This window comes from Schistocerca serialis, chromosome 12, assembly GCF_023864345.2.
Source record: "Schistocerca serialis cubense isolate TAMUIC-IGC-003099 chromosome 12, iqSchSeri2.2, whole genome shotgun sequence".
Taxonomy (NCBI): Eukaryota; Metazoa; Arthropoda; class Insecta; order Orthoptera; family Acrididae; genus Schistocerca; species Schistocerca serialis.
This window is the reverse complement of record NC_064649.1, coordinates 92,681,813-92,706,181: the sequence shown is the minus strand read 5'-3', so window position 1 is coordinate 92,706,181 and position 24,369 is coordinate 92,681,813. Positions and strand designations below refer to the sequence as shown.

Genomic DNA, 24,369 nt, shown 5'->3' with positions numbered 1-24,369 from the left:
GCTATAGTAGTTTGGTTCAAGTTGTAAGCTTAGCAGTTAAGCTTTACCATGTAGCTGTTGTTATGAGTTAGGTGCTCCATCCATATTTATACGGGTACCCTTCCTTTTTCACGTGCTTCGTCTGGTTTGAATTGATTACTTATTTTTCTTTGATCTGATAAGTGCCATTCTCTTTGTTATAGGTGTTTACATCACTCAAAGCTGAAAATGCATTACTGTACTGGTGTCGCATTCTGATAATGAGTGTTTACGACCTGTCGCCCCTCGCGGCATGGCTTGCTTTTGTGTGCACTACTGCCGCTTAAAAAAGAGAGAGACAGAGAGAGAGAAATCGTCTCATTAGCGAAACAATGGCAAGAGACTGGTATTTGTTGTTACTTACACTGCTGCTTTCTTTGATAATGATCAACAAGAACCAAATAATAGACTGTGTATGATAGATGATGTTCTGAACGAGAGTTTAGTGAAAACTTTTCTCCATTTGAAAATCTTTGCAGACACCTCTGTAGTACATTACATTCTGCACAGAAATTAGAGTCATCTTAGATTTAAAAATCTAATCAATTGCCGTGCTTCATTTCTGACTGTATCACTATTCAGCATAAGAATAATACGAATATAACCATGACATGATATGTATATTCTTCCGCGTTTGCTGTTGTCTCACTCTAGTTTCGTAGTTTATTAGGCAGACAGGATTTAAATGAGATAGCAGCAAACACAAAAGAATACATGGCAAAATGTTTATATTCGTATTATTATTATGGTGGAGAGAATACTGCACGTGATTCACAATTCATAAAAGTTCCTATTAGCAACCATCTCTTCTCACAGGTAGGAAAAAATTCAGAACGCAGAGTTGGCCATATCGACAAACATCCCAAACAGTCTTGCCAGTCGGATTTTCGTAGTGCATTGAAATGCTGCTACATTCAAAGATGAAAAAAAGCTCGTCTTCCACCTTTTTTTTTTTATTTATTTACTGACGCAGAGGTTTTGGTGCCAGTATTTATCTTTGTGCCTGCGAAGCGCTACATATATTCGACGACAGAAGTTAGTTGTAGTGGCACCTACCAATATTTTTCATAACTTCAGCTTTGCAATCGATTCTAAGCCGCAGGCGGTTTTTTGGATTACAAAAACCGGAAAAAAAGTGTGGCTTAGATTCGAGTAAATACAGTATGAGGAAACATCTCACAGATAAGTTGAAACATTTCCCATCTTTCGGTAAAGCTTTCACAAACTGTTTTGCCAGTCCAAAATTGATTTGTTGAGGTTCAATAGGTATTTTTCAGGCCTATGTGATTCTTGCACAAAAAGAGGAGCCAGAGAGTTCATCACAGCAATTGTGATATATGCTTACCAGTGCAACCATCGGCACAGAAATTATGTTTGACGTAAATGAGCAATAACCACTCACAGACGGCAGATGACATGACTAACAGTGGAGGCTATGTAAAGCATGTTAGTGGCAGGTGGAAAACAATGCGGTCGTTGCTGTAATATGAAAACGGAGTGATTCATATGACGTCCAAAAGGGCAAGGTCATTGACTTTCAGGCCAAGGGCAGAAGCATTTCTGAAACTGCAAAGTCTGTAAACCGTTTGCATGTCACTGCAGTTAAAGTATACTGTGCATGGCAAAATGGTGCCATTCAAAACGCACCAAGGTAACTATGGTGCACCATGAGCCTTAGATGACAGGGGTGAATGATAGCTGTGGAGATGTGTATGATGGTATAGAAAGGCAACTGTTGAGTAATGGACCACCAAAATAAACCAAAGGGCTACCAACAGTTTCTCCTCAATGACCATTCAGCAAACATCGCTGTGTATGGACCTTTGTGGCATATGCCTAGTTCACACTCCCGATCTGACTGCTGTTTGTCAGTGATGAAGGGTGGAATTTGTATGCCAGTAGTGTAACCAGATGTCCACTGAAAGGCAACAGGTTATCTTTTCAGATGAATCACATTTTCTGCTACACAAGATAGATGGCTGTTGGCATGTATCATCCTGCAACAACTGTCATAAGGGTCCAAACCAGAGGAGGGAGTGTTATGGTCTAGGAAATGTTTTTGTGGCATTCCCTAGGTAATTTTATCATTCTGGAAGGCATAATGGATCAACAAAAATATGCATCTACCCTTGGGGACCATGTACCTCTACATGCAATCTTTCCTCAGCACGATGACATCTACCAGCAGGACAATGCAACACGTCACACAGCTCGCAGTGTACGTCCACGGTTTGAAGACTACCACACTTCCAAGATTTAAACCCAGTCAAGAACATGTGGGACCACTTCAATTTGGCTTTTTGCACCATGGATCTCCAACCAAGAAACACAGCACAGCTGGCCATGCCACTGCTGTCGATATCTTCCAGAGCCTCATTGACTCTCTTCCTGCATGTCTGTGCTGCGACAGGTGGTTGTTTGGGCTTTTGACTACTGGTCACATTAATGTAACTGGACCGTGTAGCATGTGAAATATTAGGTTGAAGCATAAGTTCAGGGAGTTTTTGTTTTGATTATTGGTATTCCAATTTCTACGGGTTTATTTATCGATTGTCATTTTTCTTCAGTTCACTGTTGCTATTTGAATTTACATATTATCATTTTGTCATATGGAGAGAGTGAGTGGAATTGTGGACATTAGAAAATGAACTTCCAAGAGGAGAGTTCAATAGAGGGGTGATAGCCAGAAGCATTTGTTGCATGTATGGGTATAACGGCACTGGACACAGCACAGCTAGAAAATGGTTTTCTTATTTTAAGGATGCTCATTTTGACATTAATGACCCTCCACATTCAGGAAGAACTTCGCTATTTGATGAAGACTGTTTATACGCATTAGTCCACAATGATCCATGTCATTGTACTCAAGAACTGGCAGATGTGAGGCACTGTGATCATTGCACCATCGTGTGACATTTACATGTGATGGGGAAGTTTCAAAAATTGGGTGTATGGGTACCACATGCTCTAAGCCAATATCACCATAAATTGTTGGGTGGCAATACATGCATCTCCTCTTGTTCGTCACCAGTTGGCTCGTGAAAAACGTCATCCATTCATTATTACTGTTGAATATAAGTAGTACCTTTATGCTAACATAAGGAAAGGAAAGGAAAGGAATAGTTGATTTCAACAAAGCAGCAATTCCCTATACAAAGACTTGTGCACACCCACCAAAAAATAGTGTCGGGCATCTACTAGAACAGCAGTGGTGCAGCGTAGTTCAAACTGTTTCCTGAGGTGTGACCATCACTATTGATGTTTTTGGTTGACAACTGAGACATCTTGCAGACACAATCCAAGAACAACAACCAGGAAGACTGCGTGAAGTGGTGCTACTCCACAAAAATGTCCGCTCACATTCTGCTGGACTGACAAAAATCACAATACAGGAGTTGGGTTGGAAAGTCATTCCGCACCAATCTTATTCACCTGATCTTGCACCCACAGATTTTCATCTTTCCTACTCTCTATCGAACAACCTAAAAGGACATTGCTTTCAAAATGAAAATGAGCAAGCATGGCTTTATGAGTTCTTCACCTCAAAAACACGTGATTTCTACAGTTGCAGAACCGAAAAGTTACCACAGCCTTGGCAGACTGTTGGAAATAGTGAAGGAGAATATACTATTGATGACTAAAGTCTCTGTTACATCTATGTGTTATGTTTATTAAACCTACAGGAAAACACTACGAACTTGTGCTCCAACCCAATATACATCATTACAACTGCGTTCATGTCAAAAATTGAGTGTTAATCGTAAAAACTGGTGGCTGACAAGCTTTTCATTACTATATTAGAATTCAGCGCACTAAAACTACAAGAATAAGCTGCTTTATTAAAAAGTTTTTTTAACATTTAGTCATGTTGACTTGAAAATGGAGGAGAAATAAATGACATAAACCAGGGGAAAGGTGTGTGAAGGGTATAAAAGCTGCTATAGTGAGAACAAACATGGAGGCCAAGGCTGGGGTACAGTAAGCATGTTAAAATGGGTGATAACAGCAGTAGTTTTGGAGAGATGAAGAGGCTTGCATAGAATAAAAATAGTGTGGAGAGCTGTACCAAACCTGTCTTACGAATGAATACTGCAGCAACAACAAGTGTATATTCCCTGTGTGACATCGATATTTGTAGCAGCTGAAATTGCTAAACTCTGGGGGCATGATGGAATCCCAGTCAGTTTATGTAAGGAATTTGTGACTGAGATAACAAAAATATATGGCAGATTCCTCTAACAAAAGGAACTGCACCCAACATTTGGAAGAAAGCACAGTTCATATCCATCTGCTTGGAGAATAGCTGCATGATCCATAACAGTACCTTCCAGTATCTTTGACAATCATCTGTTGTAGAATGCTAGAACATATTCCAATTTTAAACATGATGGGGTGTGTCTGGAACAGAATGACCTTCTCCATGCCAGCCTATATGGATTTCAAAAAAAGTTAATGGTGAGAAACACATCTCCCACTTTTTCCACATGAAATCCTGAAAGGCATAGATTACGGCAGTCAGGTAGCTGCATTATTTCTTGACTTCTGAAAGTTATTTGACTCTCAGTACCAAACCAACTATTATCCACAAAAAATTCCAATTATATGGGATACATAACAAAAATGCTAACATCAACAACAAAACAACAACATAGCAAAAAAATGGCTCTGAGCACTATGGGACTTAACATCTGAGGTCATCAGTCCCCTAGAACTTAGAACTACTTAAACCTAACTAACCTAAGGACAACACACACATCCATGCCCGAGGCAGGATTCGAACCTGCGACTGTAGTGGTCGCACAGTTCCAGACTGAAGTGCCTAGAACCGCTTGGCCACACCGGCTGGCAACAACATAGCAAGAAGCAAATTACATGACGATGAGTGGCAAAATATGTAGTTGTGCTGCATAGGGTATGACGAATGGCCTCTGACGCCTTAAAGAAAATAGCCTCATAGATAAACAGATAGGTACAGGAACAGAGAGACACCTGAGGCTTCAAGCAGGGCATGCCCACAGTGCTGTGGTACTCACCTCCTGGGTGGTTGTTGATGGTGGTTGTGGTGGTGCAGCCACGGCTTCTGATGAGGTGGTGGGGGCCTCATGCCCACAGGGACAGCGTCGAGGTCAGAGTCGACTTCGTGGTCGAGGTCGTGGTCGTGCCCGGCGGCTGCGATCTTGGGCGGACGCGGTCCCATGACGGCAGGCTTGCCCACGATGACGTCACTGTTGGCGGTAATGACCTCACCCGGGCTGATGGGGATGCCGTCTCCCAGCGGCTTCTCCAGAGTGGGCCGGCCGATCACGACAGCACCCACCGGCTCGGCGGCATTGCCCCACTTGCCGGACCCTGGGACAGTGTGAGGTCAGCATTAGTTTGCAGTTCAGGTGCAACACACACTGGGACTGCTCAAGGACTAGTGTTTGAGAATTGAAAATATTGTTAAATCCTGCCCAGTCATCAAATGTGGTGTGTCTAGGAAACCTGCTTTCTTGGATCGCTAGACAACATTCAGACCAATTGTATTAATGAGTTTTATTACAAAATTGGTAATGACAATAGTCAACTTAGTGTTCCACAGATGTGTTGTAAGCAAAGGGTGACATACAAAATAATCAAGTTTCTTCTATGTAGCAACTCCAAAGTCTGTTACATAGAGGGTTCAAGCAAAGTAATGAGCTTTGACACTTCTATGCAAGTCGCTAATCTTGAGGCTGCTGTTCAACTGGGCTGCGACTGATCGGGGGTCGGCGCTTGTGTCCTATTTGCATAAAGGCTGCTGCTGTCGCATTGTTGTCCTGGAGAGGGCCATTGTCAAGTGGTTCAGTTTCCATGATAAGAACTATGCAGTAGAACTGAAGGAGATGGATCAACGTTGACATGTTGAGATATGAACGGTGATTATGTGAAAAAGTCAAGCATGTATAAAGGGCAGTGAAATGAAAATTCAACAGATGAAAAAAAAGGTAAGTAAACTGTTTATCGTTTTAAAACTAATCACCATAACTGTTAACACATTTGTCCTATTGTGAGACAAGATGGTCAGTGCCTTCACAGAAAAATGTTGGTGTTTGCCCACAGAACCGTGATTGTACCAAGACGTGCACCTTATCCACAGCTAGTCGACAGCTGCAAATGTCTTTCTTCTCGGTTCCAAAAATATGGAAATCAATGGGGAGATATCAAGACTGTACAGAGAATGTGGGCCCACTGACATTTCTCTTGTCATTTCACATTCTCCATACAGGCCCAATCTCTCCCCACACAATTTCCATATTTTTTGGAGTCCTGAAGGAAGACATTTGTGGCTGTCGATTTGCTTCGGACAAAGAGATGCATGTCTGGCTACAATCACAGTACCATAGGCAACATTTTTCATTAAGACACTGACCATCTTGTCTCGCAGTGGGATAAATGTATCGACAACTATGGTGATTACTTTTGAAACAATAATCAGTTTACTTAGGTTGTAGCCATCTTTCTCATTTTCATTTGACTGCACTTTATAAGCAGAAAACTAAAACTGCCGCTAGATGTCTTTCAACAAATGCATGTATTTCATTTCAAGATGGAGCAACACGTACTTTTGGAATATGCCTCATACCTACAGAAATTTGATTAGGTAAAACAAACACTCTGGTATAAACTTCTCATTTTCAGAGTTTAGTATAAGCTTCTCTTTTTCAGAGCTTGTTCCCTGACTCACCTTGATATACTGACAGACATTACTGTTTGTGAAAATTGCAGCACAAAAGAGGACACATGAGATTACAGTGGAATTTATTCCACATATTAGGGACATGACAGAACATATGTGATTATAAATACAGAACACTACATGCACTCTGATCACGAGAGTTCAGTACAGAATGAAGCAGCCACATGCTGCAATCAAAGCCTCTAGATGTCGCCACTGGATTTGCAGGCACATCTACAAAGCACCAACAGTCGTTGCAAGAGGAACAGAATGAACAAGCTGCTGACTGACCATATGCCAGACATTTTAGATGTAGGGCAAATACTTCATATTTCTTAAGTCTTCTTCCATTATCAAGCACAATGTCAGAACTGCCTCTCTGGTGCCTTTACCTTTCATAAGGCAATACTGATCATCATCTGACAGATTTTCAGTTTTCTTTTCCATCCTTCTGTATATTATTATTGGCAGCACCTTGAATGCATGAGCGTTCCAGCTGATTGTGTGACAACTCTCGCACTTACCTGCCCTTGCCATTGTCGGTCTCAGTACAGTACTATTTTTCTGGAAATTTGATGGTATGTCTGCAGACTCAGAGATTCTACAAACCAACCTGAATAAGCATTTGCTTGCCACATCTCCCAATGATTTTAGAAATTCCAACAGAATATTACCTACCCCATCTATCTCATTTGATCACAAGTCTTCCAAAGCTGTTACTCTCTGAATCTAATATGGATCACATGGGTTTTCCTATCTAAGTCCTATTCCTTATTCTGTCATTGTAGAAACAATTATCCCATGGTCTTCCACACCTCCACACTAATTTATTCTTCACATTAATATGGAAGACCCATACCACATACTCCTACAACCAGGTCCCTTACTCATTAGTTGCATAGACACCCTCTTTAACTCATTCTTGCACCATCCTTCCTATCCTCTTAACTTGCTTCACAAATGAGAATTAATTATTTTTAATAAACAAAGTATTACTGTGATGATTGTATGTAACACATTAACACTGCGTACCAGAGCAGGATCTGAATCTGAACCTCTGCCTCTGGTGGGCAGATAAATCTTCACACTCTCACTGACCTCAGCCAATTCCATTCCTCCAGCAAAAGAACCTCTGGTTGTAGTGCTAGGAAATCACAGGTGAAAACAACTGTAACAATGACAGTTTCACGCATCCCTAGAGATGTGCTCAGACTCCCAAAAATCAAGAAATGAGTCATGACATACTCCTCACACTTTCGATATAGTGCATGCAGCAAGTAACAGTGTGTTTCTTGTGGTGGGGACTGACCTGGCAGGGCGTTGACCTTGATGCGTGCCTCATAGTTCTGACTCTCCGCAGCTTCGATGTCGTGGTCGGCAGCAGCAAGTCCGCCCACAGGGATGTAGATGGGTGACCTCGACGGTGGCTCCGTGTCTGCCTGTGGCCGGTATACGGGGTGCAGGTAATCCTCACGGTCACTTGGCGCTAGGTCTGGGGCTCTGCGGGCACCGACATGCCAGTTATTGTCCACACAGTCATGATGTTCCACAAGGTTAAGCAAGGTTAAGTGTTAGGTCCGCAACTGTTTCTCAAACATGTAACTCACCTTCAATTTAATACACAACAAGCAGAATTAATACAGAGGCATGTGATGGCTGTGCAATATTCGCAAATAACAAGCAGATGTAACAAAAGTAGAACATTAAGAAAAACAAATTATTGTTAAGAGGGATACAACATAGGATCACAGATGACATTGCCATAGTAGAGTAGGGAAAATATAACTAAGAGTAAAGTGACAGAAAATAAGAATGAGTGATAGAATTGCTAGGTGATCAGACAGCAATAGACAGGTGGTGTTGAAACAGTATTTCTTGGCCCAAATGTGGAGGAGTTGTAATAACTGCCAAATGAAATGGTCAACATAAATTAACAGATAATTGGGTCTAAGATAAACAGAGTCAAGTTAAAACTGTTGAAAATAGTAGATAGAAGAGTAGCACCTGAACTGGCAGTGGAATAGAAGACTAATGGAAGAAATTCTGCTGTCTGGAACACACCAATCCAAAAAATACACAAATGGAGAAGATTATTAGAAACAGAATGGGGAAGGGTGAAAGAGATCATCAGAAACAGATTTGTGAAGGGTAATGTACCTCTCTTCAACAGTAATGTTATGTAGATGTTACACACTGATGTGGAGTTCTGGAAGAAGGCTTGGAAGTGAAGGGCTAGAGCACTGAGTTATGTGAAAGTGAAACATGGAGCTTGGGAAAATTGGAAGAATGTGAAATGTATGAGGAATATTCACAAAGTTTTAATTATAATGTCAAAAAATAAAGTTGTGTAAATAATTTGTTTGCAGGTACATATCTGCAGTACCACTACACTCTGTGAAGTCAGTGCACCACAATAATGTAGCACACTGCCGGAGGAGCGAAAAAAAAATTTCGCAGCTCATTGTTAAAGTGGAGTATTGTGTAGTAATTTGTTTCTCTCAGTAGTGTAAATATGGCAGCTGCATCAGTGCAAACTTGATGACTTCTTCAGACATACCAGTTCACCTGATATCTCCAAATGCTTCTTCAGCCATCTGGCTTGACACAGCTGCAACACTTCTGCTGCTGACAAAATCGAATTACCATGCAATACTCCATTTTATATGCTCCTCCACAGCCAATGATGGTAACACACACCTGTGTGGAGGCACTAAACTAAGAGGTACACTGGTACAAATCCTGGAGGTGGAAAATTTCCAGTGGTGTTTTTGGCCAACAAGGGGAGGGGAGGTGGTGGTGTAAAGTTCCCGATCACTAGTCTTTGTGCTAATGGCCTGGATCAAATTTCAAATCTCTCCATAGTGCACGATGAAGTAAGGACACGTGACACTGTCAACGGTGATCCGTCCATCAGATGGGGATGTTAAGTGCAGTAGCCCCCTCAGTGCTATTCGAGACAAATAGGCTACGTCTCAACACTGGGTTTCACTCTCTCCCTTCCCTTCGTCCATAAAAATAAAAACCCAACACTACACAGTACAAACACTCATAATAGCCATCCACATGACACAGATGCACTTGACACTTCATAATACATTGGAGGAAGTCAATGGCAAACTGCCTCCACGAGGCTGCTGCCGAGAGTGGCAATCAGGATTCCTAAATCTGCTCCCCTTATATTTGTTCCCTCAGTATGGGACTATTTTGACTTTAGACTCCATGTTATCAATGGGCTACACAGTTTAGTTGTGCTTCTTCAGTAGCATGCTACAGTACTATGGCACAGGGATTTCAATTCATACCAGGACTGCAGACAAATACCTGAAAACAAACAAAAAATTACTTACATAGCTATATTTTTTTGACCTGTAGTTAAAGCTCGATGACCAGCAGTCATAGTTTGCCAAGAACCTTTCAGCAAGAGAGAGCTTATCTCACTCTGATATGTGGCATAGCTACTCTACAGCTATAATGCAGGTGTCAGTCGGATGGGGGAAACCACTACAGTGTTATTGGTGACCACAATAACTGTGTTGTTATGTTTCCAGGAATGATCTTTACGAAGAATTATCAGTTTGTTAATAATAAAACTCACACAGACTTCACAAATAGTTTATGAGTACCTCTTATTACAATGTTCCATCAGGATCACAATTTTAATTTGATTAATAACTAATTTCAGCTATTGCCATTGTCACATTCTTTCAAAACATTATACGGAAGCAAAACAGTAGAAACAAAATAAATATCTTTAAAAAATCAAACAAGGGAGTGTCTAGGATGGAATAATGACAATGTAATAAAAGGATGGATTGCTACTGATTATATAGTGGAGATATTTAGCTGCAAACAGGTATAACAAAAAGACTGCTGAACTAGGAAGCTTTTGCCCAGTATGTCCTCTGCTGAAATAGACAACATACACACACACACATACATTCATGCAGACTCGACTCTCACACACATGGCTACTGTCTCATGCAGAGACAGTGGTCATGTTGTGTGAGAGCTTGAGTCTGTGTGAATGTGTGCATATGTGTATGTTGTCTATTTCAGGAGGTGACCTACTGGCCAAACACTTGCTAGTTTAGCAATCTTTTTGTTATGCCTGTCTGCAGTTCAACATATCCACTACATGGTGAGTAGCAGTCTACCCTTTTCATAACATTGTAGGTGAAATAGCTGATTGCAGGGCAGCACCACAGCTCAGCTCGAGATAGGATCTCATGTGTGTTGCTTTACACTTTCCCACAGTTTAAGAGCCGGCAGAATTTTGTTCTCACCTGTTGTTGGTGATGGCAGAGTCATTCCGCCTCTTGGCTGCATCCGGTTGCTGCTGCAGATTGCCTTGGATGAGACCGGCCATCGCGTTGAACACCGGACCCAAAGCGTTGAGCCCATTGATGCCCAGTGAGCCCAAGCTCAACAGGTCACTCACCTGCAAACCACATACAGGGCAATGTAGATAAGTGGTTAGTTTCAGATCTACCTATACTTATTGGAAATGCCATTAATATGAGCCTCCACTAACATTGTAGCATTCCATATGCAATATCTTTGCTGATAGAGTTTTCATCTGGGGTGCATTTTTATGTGCAAGTTCTATTTAATATTACACATTACCAAATTTTGCAAAGTATTTATTTGGCATCCATGTACAAACAACAAAACAAGTGAGATGCTCTACACAATATCTTTGCATCAATGTTGCCATCTTCACACTATGCCGAAAGAACACACTACAACCTTGAAAATGTGCAGACTTATAGCTATCAAAGTGTTTTCTTGCTACACATGTCGATAATGTGCCATGATTCTCACATTAACCCAGCTTCAGCTCAGGATGCTGCTTTTATTCTGGTGGCTTGTGATGCCATTCTCATGACATTGAGCAAACACTAAGTCAGAATTAGGATGTGTCTTATGAATCGAATTTTGTTTCATATAATAATAAGTTATGCTAAGGCAAATTATATGTATAATTTGGTGCACCTGGATGACATTTGAAGTCCTTTGCAAACTGTTGACTCTAAATGCATGAAAATTGTGCTGCAATCTCTATACAACTTGGATGTAGAAGTCTGGTCTCTGAGTGTAGAACTGTAGTGTGCCTGCAAATTCATGTGCTTTGCATTGTCTGCCTTGTTGTTGTGTGGCAAACAAATTTCTATCAGTCTGTACGTGACAAAGAACTGCAGACTGATTTCTTGTTTTGAACTTTATGTGATGTAATAGGCTGATGTGATAGTGAAACAGATCAGACAATGACAAAAATTAAATGGTACTTAGTCTACACAAAGTGTTATGAGAATTATTGATGTATCTTTATCAACGTTTTAACCAACTGATTGTGTTAAAAAACCATGTTCTAGGTAAAATTACTTATCAGAACTGCAGTATTTCGACCTCCTGATTCAATTCAAATATGTTAATTGCAACAAAATGCTTAAAAAAAGTGGGAAAATTAAGAGTACTATTGTCGTATCAGTCTTTGCACAGTTAGTTCATAGAAGTTACATCCTCCTCCCCCTCCATGAAACCTGTTATGTTACTGCAGAAAGAGGTGGTTCTGCATTCCATTACCTGTTAGTAATGTCAAAAAAGATACCAAAAGTGAAAATTTGAACTACTCAGTGAGAAACTACATGATAAATATAACTAAAATGGCTAGCATGAACAGAGACATACAATCATACAATTTGAAGCAATCTTATGTAGTAGCCAAAAGTGTGTTATGTCACATCAGAAACAACAGTTATTACATAAAATTTTAGATTACAAAGCAGAAGAGTTTTCATCCTAAACAGTCAAATAGCACTAGGTCAGGTGGTTACACTCAGTATTGGACAGTGTGGCAAGTTCAGCAGAATTATATCATAAATCTGAGTTTGGAGTTCAATGCCCAGCCTGTCTTCAGATTTTTTTCCATCAGTCTCCACGTGCTTCACTCCTAGCTCCTGCCAAGTTTCACCATGGTTTGGGAGTCCTACTTAAATTTTACAATTCTGTATAACTGACTGGGTAATTCAAATCAGAGGTAGAGGAAGGAAACAGCATAGGAACTCCAGCGGGAGTATTCAGACTGATTTTTGCGTCTAGGACAGAATTAATGTCCAATATACGAGAGTGCAGTGGACATCTGTACAGTTCTTCATCAGTTCCTTTGAGAAATAGGGAGTCCACATCTAGAGCTAGCTGCTGCAGGAATGTGTTGTGACATAACAGCACATTTTTAGGATTCCGTAATAGAGAGGTTTGGCAACGCACCTTCAACAAGTTACTGGTGATGTGGCACTTGCTAAAAGTACACATCAAGCAACAGTTTCAAAGGTATTATGGGACCATGCCTTCAGAAGGTGTAGACACTGAGAAGATCTCGTATGGAATTTGTCAAGTGGGTTCTTCATCAGACTACTAATGATAATTCCTTACCCTCACACATATTATTCTCTGATGAGACCTCTTTTAAACATGTCATCTATATTAACAAACATAAGAGTCACATCTGAGGTCCCTGTGCGTTTACTGTTAAGTTTAAGATTAACTTTCCTGTCATGGTAGTAACAGCACCAGAATATGATGATTTACAAAAAAGCAATAGTTGCAGAGGTACACAATATTGATTACAAAGCTAAACTGTCTGAAGATGAAGCCTTACAGCTTTGAAATCAGCTGAAAGTACACAAAAAGCAATATACACATCTGACTGGATATAAAGTAAGAGATTAAACATTTTTATTGTCCACAGTAAAATAAAAGACAGTTTTAAGATTACTTTTTCCTAAACAACTGGCTATAAAGCACTGCCTGTCTTAAAGAATGATCACTGTATCTCCTATACCATTCACCAAGGTCCAGGACATCAAGTATTTCCCATTTTGGAGTTGTCTTCAACTTTTTACACCATCCTTTATGTGGCAACTATCGGTCACAGGAAAAATCATCTTCAAGTTTGACTTGTAGATTCTTTGATCGAGGATCTTTGATATGTTTGTCTTTATGTGATTCTTCACTTCAATGTTCAGTATTTGTGCGTAGGTGCTACAGTTATTTAATAATTATTTAATAAAAGTGTTCTAACACATTGCCTAATGTCTTTTATTCATTTATCAGGATCTGTAGGATGATGTGAGACACAGTGGCTTGGTCATGGAATGAGTCAGTACAAAGTTTACACAATGCTTGTTACAAAATTTATAAATGAAAAAAAATTATGAAACATGCAGAAATTATAAGAGATTATATGAATAAATAAAAAATTACAGAGAAAAATTCTCAACTACTGCAAGGAACTCCCGTACAGAATGGCAGAAATGTGCCACAAGGAAATCTTCGAGCTTGGATTTGAATACTTGGGATTTAGCATTCAATTTTTTTTTTCAAGGAACTCCTGTACAGAATGTCAGAAATGTGCCACAAGGAAATCTTCGAGCTGGGATTTAAATACTTGGGGTTTAGCATTCAATTTTTTTTTTTTTTTCAGTTGTCCTGGAAGCCTACTGAAAATGAGATATGCTGAATAGTGGACACCTTTCCATAAGATGCTTAAAGAAATGTTATCCAAGCACGTATTGTTTTTCATTTGGTGTTCATTGACTGAATGTTGCAGTTTCTTCTGAATGTATTCACAGTGTCAACAACAAATCCCATGATGGGATGCATATATAAGTAGGGTAGGGTCAGAATTCCAAGACACTTGAACAATGGTCTACATGAAATCTGGAAACTGATAGAGCATAGCAGTCTGACTGCCCTTTTCCGGGTTAAGACTACTCTTGGCAAGTCCACAGAGTTGTCCCAAATACAACACCATATGAGTAACAGAGTGATGGTAAGCAAAGTGAACAGGGGTTCGCACTTCAGTGTCAGAGACAGTGATCACTTTTATAGTGAAGACACCAGCATTCAGTTTCTGCACAACATCTTGTACATGATACTTGCAGGACAGTGTTCCTCAGTACTAAAGATTTAAAATGGTCAACTTCACCAACTGCGTGACCAACTTAGGAAAATAAAATTTCATTTTTATAAGAGTTCTGTGTCAGAAACTCCATGCATTGCATTTTGTTACAGTTATGTACCCATGTATTCACTGAATGGTTATGTTACAAACTGTGGTATTAACTATGTTATGTATATTAAGTTTCACATCTTCGATAACATATGTGTCATCTTGTAATGGATCTGGGAGATGTTATTTTTTTTTACCGTATTTGTCGATACTGAATTGAAACTGTTTTCTTATATTTTTGTCAGAATTTATTATAATTTGTCTTATTATATGCTAATTTACTTCTGTTTTTGAGAGTAAAAGCATATTGATTACTATTAGAAAATGTATCGAAGAATAGCAAAGAAACTGATTGTGTAAAATATCTTTGACGTTGGAGTAGTCTTTGACTATAGTCAGTCCGAGTCGGAAGCTAACTCTTGGTGTGTGTTGACGGAAGAACAATGTGAAGGTCACAGTCATAAACAATTTTGAATTATGTTACTATTATTTTTGTATTAACTAAAAAAGAAGAAACTACATTTGAAGAAACTGTATTTGAAACACCAAAATGAGAGAAACACGCTGAACCACGTCATTTTCTGCAGCCGACAACGATGCATTGTGGAATCATACTTAGACAACTGCTTGCAAACGTCTAATGGAAAAGGTACTGTCACAAACTATGGCAAATTTAAGTTTATAAAAAAAATAGTGACCATATTTTCAACTTGTGTAATAGCCGGGATGCCATATTTCAACTGGGGGCTCAGCCGGGATAACATATTTCAATCTGCAAAGCAAAAAAGTTTTGAGTCATCTGTGATGCGTAGCAGCCGATCACAGCACATAAATTGGACACTTTCCTGTAATCTATAATTTTGATACAGTTACTATATAACATTAATCTAGATACAAATGATCATCATTAGATGCATGTCTCATAATTAGTCTTGTTCTTTTACGCCTATGGATGGCCTGTCTTACTGAAACTGGTAGTTTTCATAAAGAGACTCCCACCTACTGTTACAAATCATTATTTTTCAAAAGCATTTAATGTTGTCTCCTTAAAACAATGTCTTCTTAGTAACAGACAGTAGCAACCACACAGAGCTATCCAACAACAGCTTATTTTGATTCTGCAGGGACGGGTGGTTACCTTCTCAGAGCCAGGAATTGACAGTACTGGCTAGCTCACCTGTATCTCGCTGCCCCCGGGCCCTATGGTGGTCGGCTGCTGGGGCTTCTTGGTGACCGGCACAGAGACCGTGGTGGTGACTGGTGATGCGGTGACTGTCACCACAGATGTGGTCACTGCTCCCGCCTCACTCGTTGGCGCCTGGTCGTCTTCGTCATCACCGACGTTGTAGTCGTCATCGCCAGTGGTGACTGTGCTGCTTTCCTACAAGGGGCAGACACCAAACACACACTCTGTAACATTCATTGTGCTCTCCTCTGTGTTGTGTCTGTGTTCATGAAATGTGGAAGTGTTACCAAAGCTGTTTGAGAATACTGATTTAGTGGGTTTGGCCAAATGGGGAAAATTACTGACTTAAGTAATTTAGGCAAGGGGTAGATTGCTATTTGCATCTACATTCTGCAAATTACTGAACTGCATGGTAGAGGGTATGTTCCATCATACCTGTTATCAGGGCTTCTCCCCTTCCATTCACGTATGGAGCATGCAAAGTATTATTGTTTAAATGCCTCTGTGCATGATGTAATTAATCTAATCCTGTCCTTGAGATCCTTAAGGGAGCACTATGTAGGGAGTTGTAGCATATTCCCACAATAACCAGTTAAAGCTGGGTCCTTAAACTTTGTTAATAGACTTTTTTTTGGGTTGTTTCCATCTCTGTGACACTCTCCCATGTGTCAAATAATTCTGTGACCATTTGTTCTGCCCTTCTCTGTTTTTATTCATTATTCCCAATATTCTTTTTTTTTTTTTTTTTTTTTTTTTACATTTCCGAACATTTAAAGCAAGTTGCCAACCTTTGCACCACTTTGAACTCTTATCAAGGTATGGCTGAATATTTGTGCAGCTTCATTCAGACTGTTCTTTGTGACTGATAATTTCATCATCTGCAAAAAGGCTGAGGTTACTATTACTATTGTCTGCAATGTCATTAATACACAACATGAACAGCAAGTGACCCAACATACTTCCTGGGAGTACACCTAAAATTACTGTTATATCTATCAATGACTCTCCATCCAAGATAACATGCTGCATCCTCACTACTGAAAAATCTTCAATCCTATCACAAATCTCACTTGATACCCTGTATCATTATACTTCCGATAATAAGCGTATGTTTGGTACTGAGTCAAATGCTTTTCAGAAATGGGACTGATGACCTCAGCAGTTAAGTCCCATAGTGCTCAGAGTCTTTTCAGAAATCATGAAATGCTGCATCTACCTGACTGTCTTTATACATATAGGCTACTGCCTGGGATTACCTGTCAGCTACAAGTGGGGAAGTAATGCCTCCAGTTTGATAAGAGACACCAACAGTCGGGTGATTATTTTGCTGAACACGTGCCACCCAATTTTGAATCCACTGACAGAGGATGCATCTGCTGCTTACATTGTGCTTGTGATGTGTGGCTTTGTTGGGAGGTTGCACATCAGAAACACTTCATACTCTCAGGGTCAAAGTGGCAAGTAGGCTAATCTACAGCTACATCTGCATACGCACTGTGCAATTATCCATATGGTGCAAGATGGAGTATACCTTGTACCACTATTAGCTGTTCCCTGTCCTTTCCTATTCTCAAAGGGAGTGAGGTAAAAACTACAGTCTATATGCCTCTGTACGAGCCCTTATTTCTCTTATATTGTTTTCACGGTTCTTAGGCGAGATAGTGTTTCACAAAACGAATGTCTTCTTCCCTCCAGTGATGCCCATTTGAGACCATGCTGCATTTCTATAACACTTGGTTGCTGATCAAACCAACCAGTCACAAATGTAGGAGTATGCCTCTGAATTGCTTTGATATCTTGTTTAATTTTCACACTCAAGAAGTACTCCAGAATGTGTTGCACAAACTTTCTTTACACAGTCTACTTTATGTTAAGCTGCACTTCATGAAAACTCTCCCACTAAACTGAAGTCAACAATGCACATTCCCTACAGTGTCTCTTATGTGCTTGTTGCATTTTGTGTCAAATTGCAGCATTATGCCTAAATAATTAACAGACATTGCTGTGTCAAGTAGCACACCACCAATGCCGTATTTGAACATGACAAGATTGTTCTTTCTACTAATCTGCATTAGATCACATTTTGCACACTTATAGCAAGCTGTCTTTCATCACACAAAATAGTGAGTCTAGCTAAGTCATACTGTATCCTTCAATCATTCACTCAATGGAGACACTTTCCTTTCAGTAGAGCATTATCAGCAAACAATCACAGATTATGCTTCTCGCCCTATCAGTCAGGTCATTCATGTTTATAGAGAACAAGACTAGTCCTGCCACACTTCCCTGTGGCACTCCTGATGATTCTCTGTCTGGAATGAATGGGATGATGTACTGGGTTGTATTACTCAAAAAGCCTTTGAGCCACTCATATATGGAAGAACCTATCCCATATACTCAGAATTCGTTAACAGTCTGCAATATAGCACTGTGTCTGACACTTTCCGGAAATCTAGAATCTGGCTGTTGTCCTTCCTCCATTGTCCACAGGATACTGTGTGAGTAAAGGGCAAGCTTATGTTGGCATGAGCAATGCTTTAGTGGTGAGACTTACCTGTGGGGAGTCAACCGGCTCTGCAGCAGTAGGCACCGGGTCTGGGAAGATGACGGTGGCCGCCCCAGCATTCACGACAGTGGTGCGTGAATCACTGAGGGCGGCGGCCGTGGATGAGTCCAGTGCTGGTGTCGCAGTCGATGTCGACCCGGGGTCACCGTCGATGCCATCTTCCTCGTCGAAGAAGATGATTGTCGACCCCGTCACAATGTTCTCGACATTAGCCCTGATACAAACACGTACAGACCCTGAGGCTAACTGGCACATACACAATCTGCACACTTTTGCTACTATTTTATATAGAGGCACAGTGTCCAGATAAGAAAACATGCATACTATTGATCCTAGAGCTCATTTTCTGATTTACCTGTTGAGAAAATCATTGCAACAGGAACTGCTTAGATAAAACTTGCATCGCATGGCTTCAACTTTCAAACAAGTTGCAAATCATATAAGATACAATAAGAAAATGTTGTAGAAAAAATCTCAAACAGCTCTTGATCGATTTCCTTTAAATTTTTACACAATACTCTATTAAACATTCATACGGGCATAGGCTAGGTACCGGGTGGTCAAAAAGTCAGTATAAATTTGAAAACTTAATAAACCATGGAATAATGTAGATAGAGAGGTAAAAATTGACACACATGCTTGGAATTACATGGGGTTTTATTAGAACCAAAAAAAAAAAATCCATATTGCTAGACGTGTGAAAGATCTCTTGCGCACGTCGTTTGGTGATGATCGTGTACTCAGCCGCCACTTTCGTCTTGCTTGGCCTCCCAGGTCCCCAGACCTCAGTCCGTGTGATTATTGGCTTTGGGGTTACCTGAAGTCGCAAGTGTATCATGATCGACCGACATCTCTAGGGATGCTGAAAGACAAGATCCAACGCCAATGCCTCACCATAACTCCAGACATGCTTTACAGTGCTGTTCACAACATTATTCCTCGACTACAGCTGTTGTTGAGGAATGATGGTGGACATATTGAGCATTTCCTGTAAAGAAATTGTCTTTCTTTGTTATGCTAATTATTGCTATTCTGATCAGATGAAGCACCACCTGTCGGACTTTTTTGAAAGTTTGTATTTTTTTTGGTTCTAATAAAACCCCATGTCATTCACAGCATGCATGTCAATTTGTACCTTTCTATCTACATTATTCCATGATTTATTCATTTTTCAAATTTATGCTGACTTTCTGATCACCTGGCACCTTTTTTAAACAATACTGAACAGATTTTTTTTTGTCAAAACCTACTGTGAGATAAAAAATGCTGTGCTGTGAAAATGTGTGGTTTAGTTTTCTTTCTTGCAGTCAATTTTAATTATGATATCAAGGCATCAAAATCATTAGACAAATTGTTTCTTGTACATATATTCTTTCTCCTTATGTACAAGTTTAAACAAAATTTGTATACGCAACAATGTGCTGTTTTATTCTGTTCCTTGCAGTCAGTTTTAACAGAAAACAGGATAGCTTATGTGCTTATGATTTGGATACTACTAAGGAATCAGAATCATCAAAAATTTTTTATTCCATCTGATCACAGATTAAAATCATGTAGAATACTGTGACTGAAGCTGCCATCCTCACAGATCCAGCAGCTGGAGAGGTTTCTCTCATATCCCATATACCAATTATCCCAACTTATTTACCCATTCATTTTAAGTGACTTCAATTTCCAATCAAGATTTCCCTTGCAACACCAATAAATATGGCTTAAAGTCATAGAGATGAGGGAAGAGGAAATGGAGATGATTGTGGTTGGGAGGAGGGGCGGGGGGATGAAGGACAGAGGGGGAGGAGAAGACGAACAGAGAGAGGAGGGAGGAGGTGATGCATAGAGAAAAGGTGGGGGAGGAGAGGAAGGAGAAAGAGAGGGGGAAGAGGAGACGAACAGAGAGGCAGGGGAGGCAGAGATTAGAGCGTAAATCAAATTTTCATACATGTTTAGCAATTGTGAAACATTGCCGGGTTCACTAGTTTTGTGTAAAATGGATCAGAGAATCTGTATTAAATTTTTCTTTATAAAAATGTAATAAAATGCAGCAATTTTTAGAAATGCTAAACATTGCTTTTGGTGAGTCTGATATGAGAAAACAAGGGTTTAGAAGTGGCATAAGTATTTCTAAAAAGGTCATGAAGACGTTGTAGGCAAAGAGCACTCTGGACACCCCAGAATATCATCAACATATCATTGGAAATGTGAAAGAATTTATTATGATCTACCACCGAATCATGGTTGTGGAAGTCCCTGATAATGTTGCCCTGTCATCTGTCTCACATTATGAAATGGTTTTGGGTGACAGTGGGACAGTAAAATTTATTTGTAAATATTTGAATACTGGCAAAAACAGTGGTGAATGCAAGCTGCTCAAGATTCGCTAGATGAAGTAAACAACAGTGCAGAACTACTGATACGTGTCACAACAGGTGATAAACATTGGCTTGTGGACATGATACTGAGACTAAGGCTCATCCCAGTGGAAGCATTTCAGATAGAGACGAGGGGTGGGGGGAGGGGGTGGTGGGTGGGGGGAATAAATAAAATAAAAAAAATAAAAAATTCAGTCAAATGTGAAGGTTATGCTCAGAAGAAGAAGACATAACAATTGATGGTTGTTTTTGCATCATGCTAATGCACCTGGTCACACTTCATTGTTGGTCCATAATGTTTTGGCCAAAATCAATTACCCAAGCCTCCATATTCACCAGACATGGCCCCACATGATACTTATTTTTTCCAAAAAACAGTAAAAACTTAAAATGCCATCAACTACAGGCACAGATATGATTAAACGAGCATCACCAAGAGAGATCTAGAAGCCACCATGAAGATCGAGTTCCAGATGTGTTTTGTGCTTTAGGAAAAGTACTGCCATAAGTATATATTACATAATGGGGACCATTTTGAAGGTAATAACACTGTTGTAGATGAATAAATTAATTCACTCTTAGAAATAAAAATTCACTAAATATTTGGAACACACATAGCAGGTCTGACTTTGGGGCTCCAAGGAGACACTGCACACCTGAATTGGAAGAGGCCATGCTGCATCATGTTGAAGAGAAGCTGTCAACAAGTACAAGAGCAATTTCTTTGGCTATTAAAGAGTGGAACTGTAAAACAAGTGATATATTGGGTCACGCCTAATCAGTTACTTGTAAAAGTGGTTGCGTTACCAACATATTTTGAAATGGTTGTACCACAGAAATGGTATGTTTCTGGACATGGCTTCCAATTCAAAACATTATCTACTCACTCTGCTCTGTAAGTCCTAGAAGTCTGTAATGCGAATTTTCAAACACCCTGTATAAAGTTTGGGAAAACAGTTGCTTAAATGCTTCTGTGCACTCTGTGATTAGTCTATTCTAGTAGTCGCAATCCCTAGATTCATCACATAAAGCTACTTCTTGAAACTTCAAGACAAGATTTCCAAGGGGTAGATTGTGTTTATCTTCAAGCATCTGTTAGTTTAGTTTTTTCATCTTAGTGACGCTTGCCCATGTGTCAAAGAAACCTGTGACCATTTGTGCTGTGTCTTTTTTGCATGTGATGATCTTTTAGGTAAATATTATTTTGAAATAAAAATAAAACAAGTAAACTTTTCTTAGCAGTTTTATTTTTATATGAAAGCCTGTACTTTAATCTACTTTTCTGCATAAATCCCACCAATAATTGGCACATTTATGTTTGTTGTGAGTATTTGAAATGCCTCCTCCAACTAAGAATCCTGCGAACTGTGAAATGTGTGCTGGGATTCATTTTCTTAGTGCTAAAGATGTGAAAGTGGCTGAAATTCATCATCAGATCAGTGATGTGTATGGAGAAAACATTATGGTACAGGAATGGGTGAGAGCTGTCAAAGATGGCCGTATGAATGTAGATGATAGGGAACGGAGTGAGCAACTTCCAGTCATTACTAACAATTTGGAACAGAAAATTGATGAAAAAGTGAGAGAAAATAGATGCTTTACCATTTTGACGTTACGTGACGAGTTTTCTTAAATATCAAAGAAATGTGCTTTATGCAGTTGCCTAATCAGGTGACAAATTTCTATGAGGACTGTATTCAAAAGATTGATGTACTACATGGCCAGTGCCTTAATATTTGAGGGAATTATGTAGAAAAGTAAATTCAAGCACATGCTTTCATGTAAAAATAAAATTGCTAAGTAAAGTCTACTTGTTTTATTTTAATTTTAAAATGATACTTAAAAAAGACATCTTTTATATGTTCAATATCCCCTGTTATATCTGGCTGGTATGGGTCTCATACACTTAGACAGTAGTAGATTAGACTAGATTTAGTTCTAGGATAGGATACAGAAGGGTTTTGTTAGCAGCCTCCTCTGTAGACTGACTCCATTTTCCCAGAGTCCTACTAAAGAACTGAAGTCTGACACCTGATTTATCTACAACTATGTGACGGTTCAACTTCATCTCTCTATAAATTGTTGCACCCAGGTATTTGTACAAGTTGATCAATTCCAACTGTCACTTGTTGATACTGCAGTGATAGAATACTATGTCTTTTTCATGTTGTGAAGTGCGCAGTTTGATATTTCTAAACATTTAAAGTAGTTACCAAATCTTTGGACTACACTGACGTCTCATCAAAATCTGACTGAATATTTGAGCAGTTTTTTCTTCAGACAGTACTTCATTCTCAATAAACGCACCATGTGTGAAAAGTCTGAGGTTGATATTGAAACTGACTGCACAGTCATTAATACGCAACATGAACAGAAAGGGTCCCAACAGACTTAACTGGTGCACACACCTGAATATATTGATAGCTATCCATCCAAAATAACATGCTGCATCCTTCTTACCAAGACAGCATACTACCAGTCCCAAACATTGCTCGATATCCCATGGAATCATACTTTTGATAATAAGCATAGCTGTGGTACTCAGTCAAAAACTTTTCAGAAATCAAGAAATATTGCATCTACCTGACTGCCTCGATCCACAGCTTTCAGGATATCACATAAGAAAAGAGCAAGTCAGATTTCATATGATCGATTTTTTTTGGAACTGATGCTGTATGGCACAGACAGGATCATTCTGTTTGATATACCTCATTACGTTTGAGCTCAGAATATGTTCTAAGTTTCTACAAGAGGCATGGAAGGTGAGACTCACGGCTGAAGTGTGTCTACAGAGGGCTCCAGCTGCACAACGTCCGGAGCCGTGGTGGGTGCGACGACCTGCGGCTCGAGCGTCCTCGTGGGCTGCACGGCAGGTGTCTGTGACTGCTGGCTCATGGCCATGACCTGCACCTGCTGACCTCCCGGCAGGGTCGCCGTGGCGACCACGCCAGGACCGTCGGCCTCCGGAGCCGCTGTCGCCGTCGCCCGGAGGGAGTTCCTCAAGGCCTCTAGCTGGTCTGCGCCCAGCAGGCTGGGAGGAATTGTCTCCGTCACAATGTTCTGCACCACCTACACGTACACACACAAATATGCCATCTAGTATCACCTCCTGGTATGGTACAGAAAGGAACTCTCACATCCAAAGGCAATTACACTACTGGGCAACAGAGTGTAGCATCATGAAACATAATTTATAACAAAATTTAATTTATTGTGCATATACAGTATAGTAGGAGTACTAAGACTGATATCTGTGCCAGTGAGCTACCTAACAGCTAGCCTTAGCATCTAGAACTTTTAGCAGACTGCCCCATTTTCCAGTGGACATGGCATTGTCCTGTCACAGTACCCACATGTAAGCTATTCCCCCCTCCCCACCCCCTTCCAATTTTAAGTAAACTGACCATGTTGCTAAGGATGCTTGTCATATATCAAATTTGTGTGGTACATTAAAAAATTAAGAAATAGTAGATGCCAGAGGTGAGAGGGTATTGTGTTCCCAATGCCAGGTGCTGGCCTTGG

At 40.0% G+C, this 24,369-nt stretch overlaps 1 protein-coding gene across 1 annotated transcript in view; it reads right to left on the bottom strand.

The window, feature by feature from the left end:
* LOC126427962 (uncharacterized) overlaps nt 1–24,369 on the bottom strand; it is a 184,855-nt gene that overhangs the window by 102,809 nt on the left and 57,677 nt on the right. Inside the window, exons 7-12 of the mRNA XM_050089850.1 lie at nt 23,621–23,916; nt 18,467–18,692; nt 15,904–16,107; nt 10,999–11,153; nt 8,025–8,215; nt 5,052–5,367 (exon numbers count right to left, since the gene is read on the bottom strand). Of these exons, the coding sequence (XP_049945807.1) occupies nt 5,052–5,367; nt 8,025–8,215; nt 10,999–11,153; nt 15,904–16,107; nt 18,467–18,692; nt 23,621–23,916 (1,388 nt within the window). The remainder of the gene's footprint in view (nt 1–5,051; nt 5,368–8,024; nt 8,216–10,998; nt 11,154–15,903; nt 16,108–18,466; nt 18,693–23,620; nt 23,917–24,369) is intronic.